Genomic DNA, 21,565 nt, shown 5'->3' with positions numbered 1-21,565 from the left:
TAAATCTGCTCCCCTGCTAAGCTTACTGCTGGGTATCTATGTGAAACTGTCCCAATGATCGTTTCTTTGCCTCAGTCCAATGATTAAGCACCGTTCGACGCCTCGGCAGGTCTGTTTAGGCAGACCGGGAGTTACAAAGGTGCACCCCCTGACTTGAGTCTCTCTTCTTAGTCAAGAGAGCGAAAAGGTTACAGGAACGAAGAGGTGTCTCAGTAAGCGGGGCTGAATGAGGACAAAAAAAAAAAAGGATTTTTGTTGAGGGTAACAGTAGAAGAGAACTATAGGGTGAGAGATACAGGCAGACTTCCTTCCGACACCTGCAAAGGACCATGGGTAAGAGCCATGAGCACTCTCAGAGGATGCATGTCTCTATATAAAGGACAGCTATATATACATACAAAATATTGCATCCACTAACCACCTACAATTAAATAGTCATTATGAATAAACATCTATTATTCATGACGTTACAGCTACTTTGAAAAGGTAGGTAGGCAATGTAGTGGATGAAACATTTCTGTAATCCAAAATACTGTGTAAAGTCAATTCAACCCCTCCAAGTAATTGGAGCACTGCAATGCTGAGAAGCTGCAGGAAAACAAACTGAACCTCACCAGTAAGAACTCACTGAATGTGAAGGAGAGGAGTGTTTTAAAGATAGCAGCCACAAACTTCATTTAAACTAGATGCTGTTTAAAGAAACTCTTATCCGCGGCATGTATACCATGTCCACTCATCATGTCTCCGCCTAACTCTTACTGTAGTTTTTCCCCTTTGTTTTAGGGTCTGATTCGCAAAGTAAAAATGTATACACCTGAATATGTACTCACATATGTGTTGAATCCTACACCTAAGTGTAAATCTCCAAGTTTATGTTATTCACCATTTCCAGCTGGAGAATAACAAGGAGGTGTAGACTGACATATCACCTCCTTTAGTGAGGGGATGGATACTCCTACAGCAAAAGTTATAAGTGTATAGTTACTACTAATACTTTTTCATCTATTAGAGGACATTTTGCTGTGGGGAATGATAGAACAAAATTAATTTAATGTATTATTTTTAATATATAACTAAATTATTTAATTTATCTTATAAATATAAAATAATTTTAAAATGTTTATTATGAACATGGAATAAAATAAACGTTTACTACATATTACTTCATCAAATTAAATGTGTTCTAAATAGTAATTTAAGTTACATATTTTATTAACTTTAAAAAGGCTTTAACTTTTTTTTATAAAAAAAGGTCTAATTTTATTTGTTTTAAATTAAGATTATTATTTAAAAACAATTTATTAATAATGGGGTATAATTTTGTATCACTTAAATTATATATAATTCTACATTTAGGGCTAATTTGATTTATTTAACATTAGTTCCTATGATTCCCTGCCACCACTGTTTTTTTTTCATGGGCGAGTGTTGGAGTACCCGGGGTTGGCCATATGTGGAGTTTGATTTATTCTAAGCCTGGGGTTCAGGACATTGGAACTTAATTCGACACTGCAGTAAATGTAGAAGTGCATTTTGTGAATTGGAATTTTTAATTTCCCTATAATCACACCCCTCACCAGTAATTATTCCACATTTTCCCACCACTTCCTCTGGTCTCTTCCACATGTACTACTAATTTGTATATCTATGTGTGGTGGAAATCTCTGTACAGGAAAGGTAGAAGAGGCAGGGGCGTTCAATTGCATTCGAAGTACTGCGTTATGTACTTCAAGATGTAGTGTGTATCCACGTATAGATCAATAGAAGGGGGGTGCTCTTGTTTTCGAAAGCAAATTTAACCAGACATGTTAAGGTATGACGCTCAAAGGTGATGGGCAACTTTTACACCGTTTCATAAGTCTATCTGATTCAACATTCATTTGAATCCACGTGATTTGTGCCACCAAATGCCTTTATATGATTTCTAATTTTATGCAAGTCCTGCAGACTTACATGAAAAGGAATTCGTGAAATGCAAGAAACAAAAATTATATCATGGCACATATAATGATCATCAATAACTAATGCATGTAGTCTGGCATTTGCAATAAACATAATTATTTCATTGGCAAATAAAATAAATATAGGGGTAATTTACTTCATCAGTATCTAGATTAATCACTCCAATAAATAAATGTTACCGTTAAATTAATTTATGATACGTTTACGTTGTCTTTAAAATACTCTATAGATGTATGTTTAAGTTATCTTTAAAATACTCTATAGTTGTATGCTTAGGGAATGATAGGGGGTGATATTTAGGGAATTAAATGAAAATGTTCAAAACATGTAAATGTGTTCAACCTTCCCTAAGCTTTTGAGCATTGATTTCAATTTTTTTTGGTTTTGCAAACGATATGGCCTGATATACTAGAAGAGCCTTCAGTCCATGGTTGTCTTTGTTACAAGCATTGCTCTCTTTAGTTGTCTGAATGTGAAAACTTGTCTATTAAGGGAAAAACAAATTGCTTAACTGCTTTACAGTCTACAAATACCTAGCAGACTGGTTGAAAAAAATTATTAAGGGCCTTTTGCTCATGTTAAAAAAATGAATACAGCACTTTCGTTTTATTCTCTTCTGTGCAAGGCATCACTTCCACAATTATGTTTGTGACATCTGACCTCTTTTCACTTGATGCTGACAGATCATTAAACCTGACAGCTGTGGAAATAAAAATGAACTCCTGCTTCTAAGAAAAATGACTTCGAAACAAACTGTGCCAGCTTGCTCGAAAGTAACAAAGCTTTCCTCAAGTGATTCTACATCTGACTTTCCTCCAATCAGCTTTAACAATCTCCTTCATTATAATATTCTCAAATTACGCAGAATGCAGTTTTTTCTTGACGCATAACAGAGTCATAGTCAGACTTTGAAGCATGCACTAGACTGAATTCTAACGTTGCCTCGTAACAAATGTATTGATAGAACAGCGATTTTCAAAGGGAAATACACATTTCAAAAGTTCATACTGCAACAACAGATGTACGGCTTAACATATAAATATCCTAGTGCTCAGTATTATTGAAGGACTCGAGAAACATATCTAGCAGCATTGGAAAACAATGCTTAGCATTACATTCTTTAAATATTTTTGTAATGTCTCAGTGGCATCATCTAGGCATTCTTAAAGTTAAGAGCAGTAGGTGCCTGAATAAATAGTTATTTGAGGAATAACAATAAGCCACTTAAAATGCGAAAGACAATTTTATGCTTGTGTAGAATACCTGCTTGTTACATTACTCCTAATTCTCAAACCTTACAACACACTGTCAGAATCATTGGTAAATCTCATTTGTAATTTCAACAATGTTGTTACTTAAATATAATCAGTCATCAGATGATGTAATTTATCATGACATCTGTGATGTAATATGTGAGGTCTTAAGCAGTGCAAAGTAGGGGGCTCAACTTATCAGTTTAGTTCACTAAACTATAACTGATGAATTTCCGTGTTTTTTGCTTTTTTTGTTTTAGCTTTAGCTCATGTCTCATTCCAACACCCAACTTAATGTCACCTAAACCTTTAGTTTTTCAGTTTATTTCTGTTTCTTTTTATACAAAAGTTAATGACTTAGCACCTCACACAACCATGATGTTGCTTTAACCTTTGTTTTTTTCAGTGAGTATATATAAATCTAATGCTTTGTTACTAATTCAGAATTAGGGAGCTGTTGAGAAGATGGGTAGGATGAGTAAACAAATGTGGAAAGAGTCTGCTATATTTATGCAGTCCTCTCTCAGTAACTATTTTTAGGTCCAAACTTCTGATGGTGAGTTTGCCGCTACCTCTGTACCACGCCAATTATGGCTTTCCCGAACCCAAGGTTTCCGCTCGTCAGTCCAGCTGGAAAGTGACTGCAGCATTATTGCCACCTCGTGAGCGAGCCTGCGGCAATACTGCCGCCTGAAGGGTGCACCAGCACCCTCACAATGCTCACTGTCTGCATAGCAGACAGTGAGTATTGTGAGGGTGCTGGCAGGGGAACCCCTACACTGCCCATGCCATGCGTGTAACCACCATGAAAAGGCTGGCAGGGAACCAGATTGTAATCAGCAGGGCAGTGCTGAGTTCAGTGCCTCCCTTGCTGATTCCAACCTGGACCCCTGTCCGCCTGTCGGGTCCATTGTTCCCGGCAGGGATGTCAGTGGTTTGGTGGTCCGACCATCAAACACTTAATTTGGTGGTTGGACTGCAAAATTGGAGGCGGTCAGGACCACCACCGCGAGTCTGGCGGTCTGCTGACCGTCAGACTCCCAATCAGACCCTAAGTCCCTTTAAATATACATTATTCCTTAAATTACAAAAATTGCATACCTCCCCTCACATTTTTAACCTGCTGGTTTCAGGCTTTGAATTCAGCAGTCCTAACTCACAAAATGACGTTCAGGAATGTCTTGCTTTTTTCTTGAATACACAATATTAGTGTGCTAGTTGTTCACTAGAACTCTATCATCATGTTTCAATTGATTACTCAGGAGTTGACAGACTGACAGTTGCTGATGTTGGAAGTATATAGTTTACTCTGAATGTCAGAATATTTTACTATCATGGATGAAGAAATTATTTGAGAACTCACAGTAAATGGATTCTCCTTTTAGTTTTTAGTTTAGCACTAGCCATAATTTTTATTACAAAAGAAACTCCTCAGTTTGTTAATTTACTGCAGTATCCTCTGTAGGAAATTCCTTTCAGTTGTACAGCTTTCAGGCCATCAAAATGGAGTTCATGTGTGCCACATTTCTGTCATAAAATGAAAATGTCAGTGCTCCAGTTGGCAAAGCTACAGTTGATACAATAAGTGATCTGGAATAAGGAAACCACATTTCTAGCAACACGTCTGTAATAACTTATTTGACTATGTCCATGTGAGTACCATCATTTGTAACATGGGTTTGGGTGTCAATGTGGGGGTGTCCTAGAAATGTACATTATGTTGAACCCTGGTTAACTCTACAGATGGTATATTCTATGAGAGTTCATAAAGGTGGACCATTATTGGTATTCATTGGAAGATCATTAAGGAGAGATGTAGGGCCTCAGACTAGGGTTCATGACTGGGTTTGTTAAGTCCTCCATGTCATCCAATGCTGCATTTGCGAGTACCAGAGCCTAGCTTGAAATCTCCCTGCATAAAGTGTCTAATTTGCCTCTCAATGGAGAGCAGTAGTTTAGTCATTACAATGCATTTCAATGTGGACCTGTAATGGCTGCCACACAGTATTATCCATGCTGCAGACAGCCAATCAAGGGAGGGTCCGCTTGTGGCCCCACCACATGCCCGTGGCTTTCCACATCCCCGTATATTATTTTTTCATTCATTTTCAGGATGCAGGAACCATGTCTCAGAGTCCTGGATTGGCTGCCACCACATATTGTTCATTATGTGGCCAATCAATTGGGATTGACTAGTCTCCTTAAAATTGTCCAACTAAAGAATATCTGTACACCAACAATCCAGATTACCTAACATTTTAAGCCCTGCATGCTCAATCTCTTAACACCTCTTTATTTAAAAGCAACTTTCTTACAAATGGATGAACAGATTTACAGTAAATCACAAAAAGCACATTTTCTGATTAATTTCTACTTCTTCCCAACTCTGATGTGATTCCAAATTTAGTAATTTTTCCTGTGTCTGAGAGCACATTTTCCTATGGTTATTAATAAGGAAAATCACACTTTTTGGAATACTACCTTTTTCTTGGCCTCTGCTTGACAGATTATCACTAAACTTTCCATGAAGGAGCTGAAGTGGATGAACTTTTTTTGGAAAGTTTTGTGCTGATTCATCAAATAGCACAAATGTTGCTAGAGAAACAATAACAACTTTTTGTATGTCAACTCTGAACTAACTGTAACTACAGAGTGGCAACCCTCACGGTCTAATATATATATATATATATATATATATATATATATATATATATATATATATATATATATATATATATATATATTGTAATTGTAATGGGAGGTAAAAGACTACTGATGCAAAGGTAAAAAAACATACATTTGATACCTATGATGAAATGACTCCTAATGAAGTTAGTTTGATGCTGTTGACTGCCAACATAAGGTTGCTGAAGTAAATGTACCACACCATTTATCTAATCTGATGAAACCAGTTCTACCTTAATCAGGGTAACTCTTCCATATGTAAAGATGTTTGTTTAATTTTGAGTTATGTTGTGATTCTACCTAAAATGTATACATCTCACTGTATCTTTCCAATGCTCTGAATATCTTGTATCCTGCTATTAGACTCATTTGAATATACATCCCTTTTGCATTAATGAGATGGTGTAACTGTATTTTTCTATATAATTTATTTGTGGTTGCCCTTAAAAAAGTATAAATTAATAAAAAAACATTAGTACTAGCATGAATATTGTTCTGCTGCTTGGCAGATTAATAAACAGAACCTTTAACATCACTCCGCTAAATACCATGCTCCAGTACTCATCAATGCTTCAGGTATCCATGCGAATACAATACACTCAATAACAAAAATGTGAAAAATATGCAAAGAACCATACCTAATTTTTAACACTTACGGAAATAATATAAATAAGGCAACTTTAAGAATTGCAACAAAAATTACATCCTTTGTTATTTAAAACTTGCTGTGGAACCTTTATGTCTGCTTTCGTGGCTGTCTCTGTAAACCTTGCTGCAGCTGATATCATTTGGATTCTCCAATCTTAATGAGGATCAGTGAGGGTAATGTTGGCTTAGCCTGATCATTTTAGGATCAGGCTAAACCAGCATTTTGTTGCCTCGAAAGCTTTATCATAGGCTATAAAAAACAAAGGGCCTGATTATGATTTTGGTGATCGACAAGTGGCCTCCCCACTGCCATAATAGGATGTTCCTGCTTGGCCAGACGGTGGAAATAGTGTGTGGTGGCATTGGCTTTGGCTCCAAGGGAGAGCCAAGGCCAATGCCACCACTATGTCTATGCTGCCAGCACAGTCATAATGCACACTGTTGCCATTGCAGAGAGTGCACATTCTGACAGTGCTGACAGTGGGCCTCTGCACTGCCCACAACATGGGCATGGGCTGTGCAGGGCTCCCTGTGGCCCTTCTCTTCCTTACAACTGGCTTTTTCATTGCGATGTCCCTGCCATGAAAAGGCTGAAGTAAAGGCAATTCATGATCAGCATGGCAGTGCCAACATTGGCACAATCATGCTTGACCAAATCTTTCCCCACCACCACTGCCATGGGATCTAAGATCCTGGCAACGGTGGTGGTCTTGTGGAGGTCTTACTGCCAGCATCCTAAACTTGTGGTTGGACCACCAAGAAGGCAGTGGGCTGACCGCCACAGTGGTACACCGTATTTGTCATTGGGACCAGAGGATTTCTGTCAGGAAATAACTACAGTGTTTATAAATGGTGTTCATACCTACCAAACAAAAACCTTTGGGATATTGCAAAAGTCTCTAAATGGGGGAAGAATGGTTTACTAGATTTAGGATATGAAGTAATGATTTACCAGATTTAGGGTACGTAGCGATGACAACATCATCTGGGTAGAACTGGAATTTATCGATCCTCTCCCAGTTGTCTGCAAATGAGCTGACCATAGGTAAACCAAGAACCATCTTCAAAGCATTACGATGGTACTCTTCAGGGATTTCCATTCTAGGGAGACAAAAGCCTATATCTGAATGAAAGAGAAACAGTGACGACATTCAGTTCTTCAGTGGCAATATAAGAATCATTTTTGTTTCACTCTGATATAGCAAGTATCTAAGGAGAATGAGGGGATCTCTGGAAGGAAGAAGAGCAACAACTGAAGAACAGAGCAGATGAAGATTACCAAAATGTTGTAGCTGTCCAAGAAAAAATAACTAATGTAATTAGATCTTGAACCCACACAACACCATATATACTAATCAATTCTTCAATAGTCTCTTCCTAAAGGTACTGATATAAGATCTGACCTCTGGGTAGGGCAAGGTGCACATGCCCCCAAACCCTACCCTTGAAATAGCCATCCCAGACAACGACTATGAGCGCACCTACTTGTAGTTCCTGATCAAAGAGAACATTCCAACCTTACTTTCAAACCAATGTACATGCCATAACAAAAATAAACACTTGGTTTCTTGGAAAAATAATTTGCAAAAAGATATGATGGAGAATCAGTTTCATGTAGCTAGCCATTACTGTTTCCTTCATAGCAGCAGCATTTTATATCCATATTTCATCATGCAAGACACAGTTGTGCCAGAATTGGATGCCATATAAACCTCTGGTTAGCTAATGTATCCAAGATTAAGTTACTTTAAAAAAAAGGGGAGGTAGGAGAGGAACTACTGCCTGAGTCTTCACGTCATACTAGAACATTCCCTAAGTTACTGATCAGAACAGTAAAAATATTATGCTGGTTGAGATCCCCTTTCTATTATCATTTTTATCTTTTATCCTGAAGCTCCACTTTTGCACAAACTATAACTTTGCCGTAGGTATACAAGGTGCGTTTTCAAACCTACAGGGACACAAGTAAACTTGGTTCAATGCACCAATGATTAATGTGAAAGGCAGGTTATTGTAGCCTCTCAGAACACTACTTAATGTGTTATTGAAATTTAGTTATTATTTTTTGAGTTACTAACAATCCCCATGAAGTGAACAAGGACACTGTGGTAACAGTAACAGACCTAGTTGGTTGTTCACAATGTCTAACACACACACATATATCAATATACACACATACGCATGCACACCCACACACACACACACAAACACACACAGGCACAGACACACAGACATAAACACGCACACACTCTCCCACCCCCGTAAGGTTAGTCGTTAGGCAAATACTCCCACTTATTTTGCCTAATTTAGCTTAGGTCTGAGTCTGTGACCCCTTACTGAGTGACTTGGCATTTTATTTGTTTTGTTATTTTAGCAAGGCTTCATTTAGTGGTGATGTTTTATTATTCTTATCTATTGTGCTTCCCTGCAGAACTTTGTTATTCATTGCTTTGCACTACATTTCATTCTGTGCTTGCATCAAGGCTACATATGATAGGTTCCCAGGTATTGCCGGCTCAGAAAGTACAGAGTTGTGTTACGCAGAAAGGGACACGTTGTCACGTCATGGAAGTTCCTAGAATATCACAATCAAACTGACTTACTATCCTTAGAGGAGACACTCCAATCAGATTACCATCTTATGCTGCCTGTTGCCTTTGCAGTTTCGGCAGAAACTTGGTGCTTCCTCTTCTGTCATGGGGGAGGATTTCCAGCAGGCTAACCAACCTCTCCTTTAAGTGCAACATAGGTATGGGGCTTGTGTTACACTCCCGGGACTAGATGGGCAGATTAGGGCTAATACTGCTACTTGCTCCCATGTAGACATATAGTAGTGTTTGTAGGAATACTGGTGATACTATTGTGACAAATATGGTGGGAATGTTTCTATGTTTCTCTTTCTTGGTCACTGTTGTAATAGTGTCTGGTTTCATCATCCTTATAATTGCATTTCATGTCTTTTTACATAGAACAAATTTGCTTCAAAAATCCTGTTGAACCAAGCTTTTGCTTGTCATTACATGTGTGAGACTTCTGCAACCAAGAGAACAGCTTTGATTTTTTTCCACCACAACTTCCCAGAGGAGTCTAAGAGGGTCATGCGATGGATGCCCACAAACCACTTTTACCTATGGTATCTATGAGGTGCTGCTAGCTAGCCTAAAGGGTTAGGCTGACAGCTGCAGCACAGTTTGGGAACTGACTCAGTTCCCCATACTCAGTGGTGCTGACATCCAAAACTCAGCAGTCTTGTTACTTTTGCAAAAGTCTCACGACAAAACACACACACTGAACTTAGGAGAACATACACTTTTAAGTAAAACTAGTTATTAGAGAAACAATCTGTTTTATATACATCTAAAACAAATACACAGAATATTATAAAAACAGCAAGAAGGCAAGTTCTGAATAATGAGAATAAAATGAACATTTCTAAATTTCATTTAAAATCTACCACCCAGTATCTACTGCCATGCACTGCAGTAAGGCAGCATGATAGGCAGAGCAATTTGTAGTCTAGAGGGTGTTAGGGAGAAGAGACACACTGCATACCTTATTGACAGCAAAGTCATTCTTCATAAGCAGAGGCATGAAGACCGTGACTGTAAAGTCCTCTGGGATTAGGCTTTATTAGCTTTAGATAACATATAGCATCAGCAAAGGGTTCTGGCTCTAGGTAAGACTGTCTGGCAGAATTTTGTGCAATAATGTGAGTGAAGGACCCCTCCTTACAAGTGGTCAGGTGGAAGTCCTCATATACTAAATATTATTAGAAATTGGAATTTCTGACACACGTTTAGGAATGTCTGACATAGGTAATGTGCACCGAGGACATTTCTTTATTAACATATAATGTAAAATGGGTGTCAATTCAGACTACGCTATTTCAGCTATATGGCTGTATTTGTTCTAATTGAACCTTGATATGGTCAAAGACAGACATTTGTCCCAGACTAATGTTGCATTTGGTGTTACATCTATGTCATTAGTCATGTAACTTGACACTTTCACAGTTCTTAGAAAAAAAATGTGAAAGACACCTTGTCAAATGGTTAACATGACAATAAGTCTGCATAAATCAGAAAAGATGGTGATTTCTAGTGTCTAATATTGAGAAGATGGCGACCTCCCTTACATAAGATGGAGTCAGGGCCTACATAAAATGGAGTTGGATCTTAGGGGCTTTACATCATCCCCCACTGGTATGTCTGAATCTGACATTATGGTGGTGTATCTAACAAGTAGGGATTTACAAAATGTATAGGGAAATACAATTTCTCTAGTTATTAGGATTTAGAATAACTGGAAATACAATGTACATCTGAAAAGAATATACCAGTAGCATAAGACAAAGGCAATCAATGCATCATCTATGTAAATGGCAGAAAATTACATATCTAATAAATATAGGGAAGCATGAATATTTTAAGCCTTGCATTGTTTCAGGTAGTTGACAAATATATATATATTTCATAGTCTATTTAAATTATTTCATGCCTGTTGGCAACTAAACATGTCAGTAACGGTATGAAATAGGTCAGATTAAAAATATGCTGTATAAAAAAGAAAGCAAAAATTTAAATGAGTCTATTAAAAAGAACAAGTTTTCTTCAGTTTATACATGCTTTATTGGAATTATATTGTTAATATGTGTCATTGGTCGACCTGCATATTGTGTTCATTCCTTATTAGAGGACATGTCGACATTGTTAGATACATGTGCAGCATACATGTGATCTTTAAGAAAACCATACAAAGCATGCTCATGTTTAATGGTCTGTGCATTCGATGGACCAGCAATTGTTGCTCATCTGAGGCACTCAATGGTAACTGTGGCTTTTCTCCAGTGGTCTTGAAAGATTGCAATGATTCAAGCCACTCATCAAGAGCTGCATCAAAAAGTGCAACTGGTGATATTACTTTTTCATACGTAGCATGTTGTGTTTGGTGCTCGTGCAGAGGTTGAATGATTGTTTCCATAGCAAGGTAAGCCACTGAGGTCTATTAAAGCCTAGGTCCAAGATGATTTCAGTCATTCGTAAGTGGACTTGAGATCGTCCCAGTCAAGGGGTTCGAATCAATGGTTTTATGATGGCGGGGATAGTTTGTAAGAGGGCTACGAGGGCGCAGAGGGTTTTGGAGACTTGACCCCCCCTGACCCCTCGAGTGTAGATGTTAAAGATGTTCACCACAGAGTCAGGCCCAAAGGATAGACGAAGGCCTAACAGGTCAGGAGAGTCAGTAGGTAGCTGTGATATATGGCAGCTAAGTGATGTTTTGATCCAGATGGTCAGACCCCCTGAGGGCCTGCCTCTCGTACTGGCCACAGCGGGGATGTGGAAGTTTGAATAGCCTGTTCGAAAAAGTGGGTCGAGTGACCATGTCTCTTGGAGAAGACATATGTCATGTTCGTCAATAAAGGAGGAGAAGGATGGAAGGGGGAGAATAGATTTCAAACCTGCCACATTCCACGAGACAATTCGTACCCCAGTCAGTGGCTGAACTATCCTATCTAAATGCCTGAAGTTTGTATGGTTGGCTGTCGGAGGTTGGTCTGGCAGATGTTGTTGAGTGGGAAGAAGTGGGTCAATACCAATGTTTACCCGTGGGGCCTGAGATGATTGGTGATATTCCTCTGTTGGAACTGACCTGGTCCTGATCCAGGAGGTGCTTGCAGGCCTAGCCAGCAGCACTGGGTTTGGTGGGCAATGTGCCTGCAAGATGAAAGGTGCATCGTTGTCATGTTTGCACAGTGGACTGGCAGTGGTCTTGGTATCATGGATAGGGGAGGGAATACATGGGCAGACAGTGGTGGGGTTTAAGGCAGACCTGGGGGTGATAGATGTTAGAAGGTTACAAGGTTTGCCAGCATAGATTTTAGGTGAGGCTGTAAGTCAATCATTTTTGCCAGGAGTGGATACATTTTCTGCTGGGTGGTAACTCGGGCACTCCTCGTGATGCGTAGGTGGCCTGGGGTATTTAAACTGGATGCGTGAGTGTGCTGGTGGGCTTGTTCTTGCATCTAGGGCCACCAAATTGTTCACCATGGTCCCGTCCTTGAGTGTCAGTTTTAGGATGTCAAAATGTGTTCCCGGGTCTGGCGGTCGTACTACATTAATTAAGTCCTCGCGTATTATGGAGCGGCAGCCTCTAACATGGTGAATCCAATGGATTGCCTTGTTTTTGATAGAGTCTGCCCCTTCCTTGTGTGTCGATGTGGTTAACTTGGGAACGTTAACCATTAGAACTATATTACCTGAATGGGGCCGATCAGAGGCAGGGAGTGTAAAGTTTATTGAGGCAGTGTTGCTCGTGGTTTTGGGGGTTTTGTGATGGACGTCTAATGAATTTCCTATGCCTGAATTGTGGAAGAAGGGTGTCTGGTATGAGTTTGTGGTCTTATCTCCGATAGGGAGGGGGCCGACATGGCTGGAAGCTGAGAAGTTGGGCAGGTTTGTTGTGATGCCTGATAGGGTTGGGTTTTGGGCAGGGTTCGTGGTGGCCGTGTTATTTGCGTGAGTTAGCTGTTTTACTATTACAATTAAGGATTTAACCATAAGCTTGAGTTCTATAACTTCCTTTTGTAGATCTTGTATGCATTCGATATGCTGTGGGGTTACGTGAGGAAAATGCATGTTTGTGGCTGCTGGCCCATCTGCCAGGGTGCCTGGATTGATGTTATTGTGTGATTCGGGGGTGTTGATTAAGGGATTAAAGCGGTTATTGAGCTGGATGAAATTGTTGGTGCCCAGTGGTAGGTCTTCTACTAGAGAAGGGGCGGTATGGGTGATAACATTCCTGCTCTCGCCCTGCCCTGTAGTGTCAGTGACTTGTTGTCCACGTTTCACGAAAATCTCGGCGATTTTCATAGGACCATCCTTCCTGTTGATTGGTGAGGGCTCCCCCCCAGTTTCAATAGAATTATTTCCCTGGGGGCTAGTTAATATTCCATAGCATTCACCCAGGAGAGAGTCGATTCTGTCCATGACGCAGTTGCTAGCAGCATGCTTATGTCTTTTTCGCTTGGCTTTTAGCACAACCCCGGCCCCAGCCTCTATTGCTTTCCTTTTGCCCATCTGGAGTTGAAGTTAGTGCAAGGTTGAACTATAGGGTGTCAGATTAAGTAGAGCAGCTTACTGGGGGCACAGTGTTGGCAATAGCAAATGGGGCTAAGTCCAATGAGGCCTACTTGGGTGGTAAATGTCAGGGGGTGGCCCAGCCCAGCCTCTGTCAGCCGCTGATGGGTGCAGGACGGGCCCGCCCGGGCGCCGCCTGCGCGCGTCCCGCATAGGGGGAACGCTACGTGAGTTTTAAAGGGCTCCTGCCCAATGAGGTGAGTCTAGCGCGTCCCGAGCAGCGGGAGCGCTACGTGAGTTTTAAAGGGCTCCTGCTCAATGAGGTGAGTCTAGCGCGTCCCGAGCAGCGGGAGCGCTACGTGAAGTTAAAAGGGCTCCTGCCCAATGAGGTGAATCTAGCGCGTCCCGAGCAGCGGGAGCGCTACGTGAAGTTAAAAGGGCTCCTGCCCAATGAGGTGAATTTAGCAATGTTCTGCGTAAAGTGTTTCACTCAAATATCCCCAGCGGGGAACTCAAGGCAGGAATGTTACTGCTTTGTTCAGAGGGTAAGGTATTCAGAGTAGGGATAGGCTGAGAGTCACTGTTCTGAATCCTTCATCATGTCTGTGGATGTCTGCTGTAGCAAACCTGTCACATAGTGCTTTTTAATGTGGTTGATAGACACCCAAAGCTGTTTATTCTTTATAGGCTTTCCCATTGAATCTCTGAATCAATTCAGTCACCAATGCTGCAAATCGACATTGCAGCCTTGCACACAAAAGGATGAGTTGGACAAAGTAAGTGTGGGAATTGCAGAGTCAGCCTTTTGCAATGCAAGCTAATGGCCATTTAATTCTGCATTGTGTGCAGTCCTCTCACCTAAGACTTTTGTGTGAGTGACTTGTGGGATGAATTTACCATCCTTCCTTACACCTTGTTCCTACCACAGGTTGTAAAGAGCAGTCCGTAAACAATATGCTCTGGTAAGACTCAATGTGTAAAGTGGCTGGAGTTTGGATGGAGCAATAAGTTGTTCATATTAGAAGAAACCCTGTGTACAAAGAGTGAGATCATACTGAAGGTTTACATCCACTGTGCTCAAAGAAGAATCTCACTGCATGCATCTCGGGTGTAGGGCAAAAGCTTTTGGTATGCTTGCCTCAGTGGCTGCTTCTATACTGCTGGTATGGAAGAAACAACAATGATATGTTTACCCTGAGACAAATGTCACACCTTTAAAACAGCTGATTTTTTTCCTCTTATTTTGTAAAAAAATGTTCAGCATAATCTGACAATATTATAAATACAAACACTGAATTAAAAATTCTTCTAAGCATTTGCCAGCCGACCAAAACACACGGTTCATTAATACTGATTATCTTAAATACAATTCAAAAAGAGAACCCCCTTGACAACCTAGAAACCAACTAGAGGACCAGTTTTTCCTATTTCAAGACCTGAGCCCTGAGCTGTTGCCCCCTTGCATCTCTGTCAACCAATCAGATATGGGGGGGACCAATTCCTCGAGCCTCGCTTCCTTGAAGCTTTCCCTTTACAATCCTACAAAGCCTTTTTAACACTCTGCAGATTCATTAATCTGGAAAAACATAAATAGGCCTGTACTGTGTTTCCCAAAGCTAAAGAATCAACAATGGAGAGCATCAGAGGCAGAGTAAGGGAAGCCTTTTTCTTGAGCTGCCTACTCCATCAAGCCTCGATACCCACCGCCCCCCCCCGTGGGACCTGCTGAACACACTTGAAAAACATGTGCTCTAAATCTGCCAGCCCACACTGGCATCAAAGGCAATTACTAACTGCCCTTCTTCCCCATCTATTCAGTTTGTCAGGGGTATAATACAACCTGAAGATTATTTTATAATGCTGGGCCCTTAGAGTTGCAGCTAGAAGTACTTTCCTTGCAATACCTAAAGATGTCCCCACATCGAACTCTAGACTGCACCATTCTGTTGCTCATGTTTCCTTTTGACTGTCAAGATCATCTTTAGCCTGATTGTTTAAAATTGCAAATATCCGTCCAATTCTGACCTCCGTGACAGAATCCCATCCATCACTGTATTCTTTTTAAGCACCACACAGTCACTTAGGAGTTTCCTCAAACAGTCTCTAATCTGCATTTATTTAAAAAATGATCCTTTCTCTAGGCTGGAATTCTGCTGTAGATCAGAGAAAGAGCACATCTGGCCTTGGCTGTATAGATCATCCAAGTGGGCTATTCACATCTTCTCCCATTCCCTATACGTGGCATCATCGAAAACTGCTGGAAATAGCGGGGAAAGCCACAGGGTGTTATATTTATTATGTTTGGTAATTTCAAACATTTTCTTAACCTTAAACCAGATCATTGCCAGTGCACCAATCACCTTAAGTTTCACCTTTTTTATTATAACTGGACTCAATCTCTCGCAGGAGACAGCCTACAGCTGTCTCACCCAACACCAGCTCGTACATACTCAGAGGATTGTCATGGGACCTGTTTATAGAGGCCTGGTCTTTAGGTGCCAGTAGAACTCCCATATGCTTTAATAGTGCAGCCCAGTAGTAGAGTCTAAGACATGGAACCGCCCAGCCTCCCCGATCCCTTGGGAGAACTGTGTATCTAAGAGCCCATCTGGCCTGCAAATACTGCCATAAGAAGTTGGTTAACAAGGCCTCCAGCTTCTTAACCCACTTCCCTTCCTACTCTAATGGAATTGTTTTGAATAGGTAGAGAATTTTAGGCAAAACACTCATCTTCAGCACAGTACATCAGCCAACTAGAGTTAGATGTAACCAATGGATTCTTCTCAAATCCTGACTGACTTTCCCTAACAGGGGTTCAATATTTAATTTATAGATAGAATCCACTGCCACTGAGATCCTAACCCCAAGATAAATGGTGTTTTCAAACCGATGATTATCCACCAGTTCCACATTTCGTGTAGAGATCAAGGGTATCTTTACCTTATTGTGAAGATACCCAGACAAAACTCCAAACTCAGAAGCTAGTTTTTCCAATTCCTGAAGTGCTGTCTGAAACTCCAGTGTTAGCAATGCAATATCGTCTGCATATGCTTAGGTTTTTGTGTTAAACCAATTCAGACTAACTGGCAAGACTGCCTGATGAATTAACATTCACTCTATTAGAGGATCAATATACAAAGTGAACAGGATGGGGGAGCAGGGACAGCCCTGCCATGTACCCCACTGAATCTCAATCTTTCCGAACTGCTGCTCCATAATCTCCAGTTCTGTATAGGGTTTATGATGTTTCACCTGGAGTGCCGTGAATATACTGTGCCTAAACCCCTGATGCTCCAGAGCCCTCCAAAGGTATCCCAAGGCCAACTGATTGAATGCCTTCTCTGCATATAAATGAATCATGGGCAGGGACCCCTGTGTCAGTGGCACTGTCGAACAAAGCAAAAGCACACTTCATGTGATCCTCTGTTCCTCTTTTTGGAATAAACCTATGCTGCAAGGGCGAGACAAGTCTAGTTATGAATTCTCTTAATCGTATTGCTAAAACCTTAGAATATATTTTAGTATCTGCATTCATTAACGATATTGGTGGATAAGACCCAGGATTTTCAGGAGGTTTCATTTTTATTTTAAATATAGCAATATCGGTGCCCTGCCATGAGCCAGGGGGAACCCCTTCTTGTTGCACCCAACAAAACAACTCCGATAAATCTTTGAGAAACACAGATGAACAAAACTTTATAAAACTCTACCGTGAGTTGGTCTGGTCCCGATGCCTTTCCGGAGGTTAAGCTAAATAGGACACTCTCTAACTCCTCCAATGTAATTCCTCTTTCGAGGAGCTCTGCCTCCCCATCACTCATGTACCCAAATTCCCTGTCCGGAAACAAAATCACTTATTAGATCATAAACAGGTTGACAATCAGCCTTATAAAGCTTTGTATGATACTCCTGAAATATCTTTATGATATCTTCAGGTACAGTGGCCCTTGTACCATTGTCCCTCTCAATTGCCTCAATATTCTGACCAACCTCATGCTGCTGGGTGTGAAGGCCAACATCCTCTCCACTGACTCACTATATTCATATACTTTGGATTTGTGAGCCTCAAACATCCTAATCACATTTTCCAAATAATATTGCTTAATCATACCTTTCTTAATGGCAATTGCCTACTGAGTATCGTTCCCATTCAGCCTGGCCTGCACCTGGGTGGCCTGCTGTGCCTCTTACTGCACTATTGCAGTGCTTAATTCCCTTTTTCCCTTCTCTAGTTGTCTATTCGAGTGGGCCGCAAGCTGATTGTCTCTCCTCTGATCACGGCCTTAAGTGCATCCCAGACCACCCCTTTAGAAGCACTATGGCCCTCATTTTAACAGTGGTGGTAATTACCACCTACCACCGCGGTTACGGCCTCTACCATACCACCGCGGCAGCGCCCATCCATCTGACAGATAATGAGCACTGCCTGATTTCCGCCACAATAAGGGTGGAAATCTGGCAGTGCTCATACTGGCGGACATTGGTGACCTGGCGCTGCTACCACCAGTACCGCCCCACCAGGAGACTGCTGCCAGCCGTATTTTGAGCTGAAATACGGCCTGGTGGTGTTCTGCTGGCGGTAGCAGCGCCCCTTCCCTGCCGAAAGACCTCCTCGACCAAGGTAAGTCAGGCTTCCGACATGGAAGGAGGGTGGGAGGGTGGAAGGTGTTGTGTGTGTGTGTGTGTGTGTGTCAGTGTGTGAGTGCATGTGTGAATGCTTCTGTGTGTGTTGTGTTGTATGCCTGGTTGTATGTGTGTGGGTAAATGCGTGTAAGAATGGTGAAGTGAGTGCATGTCTGCATGTCAGTGTGCCTGTGTGTAAGAATGTGTGTGAGTATGTCTGGACGAATGCGTGTATGCCAGTGAATGAGTGAATGCATGTGTGGTTGTGGGGTGTGGGGGCAGGTGTGTGCGGGTGTGTGTGTGATTAGGGGAGTGCATGTATTGGAGGGGGCGGGGGTGTTTGACTCGGGGGTGGGAATGGGTGTTTGGATGGAGGGGGTGTCAGGTGTGTTTTGGGGCGGGGGAGCTGGCTATCAGTGACAGGGAAGGAATTCCCTGTCACCGGGAAGGCCTACCGCCATGGTTTTCATGGCATTGCTAATGCCACGGAAACCATGGCAGTAGGCAGGCTCCTAATGCTGCAGGCGGTACTCTGTGGGCCGCAGGGAAGGAGCCTGATAACTCCAGCGGCTCATACCGCCATGGCAGTATGAGTGCAGAAGTGCCAACCCGCCACACTCATTATGTGGGGTCTGTAGCGCCAGCCTGTTGGCGGTACTACTGCCACATTAACCCTGGCGGTCAAAAGATAACCAAGGTTAAAATGAGGGCCAAAGTCTGTTAATATTCATAATTTCCAATATCCAATTCTTCATATATTCCACGTATTCCAGGTCTAGATGCAATCTTCTCTCAAATGTCCATTGCCCCTTATGGGGTCCCAAACCAGTAATTTCCAATACTAATAAATTTTGGTCTGAGAAAACTTTTGCCCACTTCCTAACAACTGCATCGGTGACCAGACCAGTCTGGCCAAAAAATAGTCCAACTGGGCATACTTAGGCCCTCATTACGACCCTGGCGGTATAGAACCGCCAGGGCCGCGGCACGCGGGAGCACCGCCGACAGGCCGGCGGTGCCCCGCGGGGCATTCTGACCGCGGCGGCTTAGCCGCGGTCAGTAAAGGGAAACCGGCGGTCTCCCGCCGGTTTCCCGCTGCCCCCAGGAATCCTTCAAGCCGGCGCAGCTTGCTGCGCCGGCTTGTGGATTCCGACTCCCCCTCCCGCCATCCAGTTCCTGGCGGTTCTCCCGCCGGGAACCGGATGGCGGGAGGGGGAGTCGCGGGGCCCCTGGGGGCCCCTGCAGTGCCCATGCCAATGGCATGGGCACTGCAGGGGCCCCCGTAAGAGGGCCCCTACAAGTATTTCACTGTCTGCTTGGCAGACAGTGAAATACGCGACGGGTGCAAATGCACCCGTCGCACCTTCCCACTCCGCCGGCTCGATTACGAGCCGGCATCCTCGTGGGAAGGTCGTTTTCCCCTGGGCTGGCGGGCGGCCTTTTGGCGGCCGCCCGCCAGCCCAGGGGAAAACTTTAAATACCCGCCGCGGTCTTTTGACCGCGGCGCGGTATTTTGGAGGGCGGAATTCTGGCGGGCGGCCTCCGCCGCCCGCCAGAATCAGAATCAGGGCCTTAGTGTGGGGATATGAAAAAATACATATAGCTCGGATCTAAGGGGTTCACTCGCTCCCAAACATCCACTAACCCCTGTCTTTCCATCACGCAGATAATTGCACTGTATACTTGTGGCTTCCTCCCCCATATATTTTTTGTTCCCCAGCGAGCATACCTACTTCCAAAGTGATGTTAAAATCCCCACAGACTATTAATGGCGCTGACCACCTAGCGAGTTCCACTGTTAATTCATCCCACATTTTTACCTGGTCAAGATTGGAACCATAAATCGAGCAGAGTGTGCATCTAGTTTCAGCAACCTGGCAAGAAAGGCATTTTTTCACCAATATTGCCACCCCCTTTGCAGTGACACTTTGTGAGGTACAAATGGCGAGAGAATACCCCATAGCTTGCAGCAAATCCTTATTTGCCCATGGAACATGAGTCTCCTGCAGACATATTATAGTCGGTCCCAAGGTCTGAGCAACTCAGCTACTTTAGCCCTTTTTTTTCTGTCATTCAGCCTGCACATATTTACTATACAGATACTCAAATCACCCTTCTGCACTGAAAGAAAATCATGCACCGGGCACCTTTGCTGGCCCAGCTTTGATCCAAATTTTGACATACCACCACCAGAATGCTCCAGCTATCATAATGACTATGCTCAATATTTTTCTTAATGCCCACAATCTGTGACCCCTCAGCTCTCCTGCCCTGCCCGCAGCCCACACCCCCTCTGATCTCTCCCTCCCTTACTCTCTCCACCCACACAAAGCTTCCAGACTGGCAGTAGTCTGCGAGATGGTTGAGCTCAACCTACCCGCACCCCGCAGACTGCACTATGACTTATCCACCCTTATTGTGAAATAACATCATCACCAAACAAGGTTCTTTGCTTCAGTGCTCTGATAGCTCAGCGTAAAAAAAAGTTATGAAATTCCAAGTAAAATACTTTGACTAAAGTTTCCCAGATCCCATTAATGTGACACACACCCTCCACTTATCCCACCATCAACCTTTGTTCAATACCCATAGCTCATTTTTCCAGACTTTCTGAGAAATCTTTAGACTTAAATTTGGATATGAACACCCTGGTGGACTTCAGCCTTGCAGGATTATTCAAAAAAGCTTCTGCCCCTTGATACTGAAAGGACTGTATTAACTGCCACAGACGCCACCTCTGTTCCACAATTGCATGGCAGAAATCAGGTCTGACAAAAAAAAGAACTATCCATCCACAGTTCTTTTTTGGTCTGGGCATGTTTTCTCAAAAATTCCCTGATGCAAGAGAAAGTTGCCAAAATAAAATAGCATTGCCCTAGGTTTTACCAGTTCCTGACTGGATTGCTTAGGTGTCATGGGGAATTGGTGGTCCCGCTGCACTTTCTGGGATCAATCCCACCCCTGTTGCTCTGGAAAGGCCTTCTCAAACAAATCAACAACTACTGCTACTGGGGTCGTCAGCTTACCCCCTTCTGTCTCTACCTTATCAGTCAAACCCACCCAGCTCTTCACTAGTAGAGGATCCACTGACATATGGGATGATATGTCCACCCCAGACCAAACCCCAGCAGTACCTGCACAATTAATATCACTGGGGGTCTCAGATGTGACTGCAAGGGTAGAACATGTTGACTTCTGGCCAAGGCCAGCCTGCTCTATCGCTCCGGCCGAAAAAGGACGTCTGATATCAAGGTCACCACCTACCGGGTGTTGATCCTTCCTTCTTTCTGGCCCCTCCTGCATCTTCTTGTGCTGAAT

The 21,565-nt window shown here is 42.5% G+C and overlaps 1 protein-coding gene across 1 annotated transcript in view; it reads right to left on the bottom strand.

Moving 5' to 3' along the window:
• LOC138284002 (sulfotransferase 1B1-like) overlaps window positions 1–7,648 on the bottom strand; it is a 408,412-nt gene extending 400,764 nt beyond the window's left edge. Inside the window, exon 1 of the mRNA XM_069222336.1 lies at window positions 7,501–7,648. Coding sequence (XP_069078437.1) covers window positions 7,501–7,648 — 148 coding nt within the window. The remainder of the gene's footprint in view (window positions 1–7,500) is intronic.
• Between the last annotated feature and the right edge of the window lie 13,917 nt (window positions 7,649–21,565).

This window comes from Pleurodeles waltl, chromosome 3_1, assembly GCF_031143425.1.
Source record: "Pleurodeles waltl isolate 20211129_DDA chromosome 3_1, aPleWal1.hap1.20221129, whole genome shotgun sequence".
Classification (NCBI taxonomy): domain Eukaryota; kingdom Metazoa; phylum Chordata; class Amphibia; order Caudata; family Salamandridae; genus Pleurodeles; species Pleurodeles waltl.
Note: the sequence above shows the minus strand (reverse complement) of the source record. Positions and strands in the feature narration are given on the sequence as shown.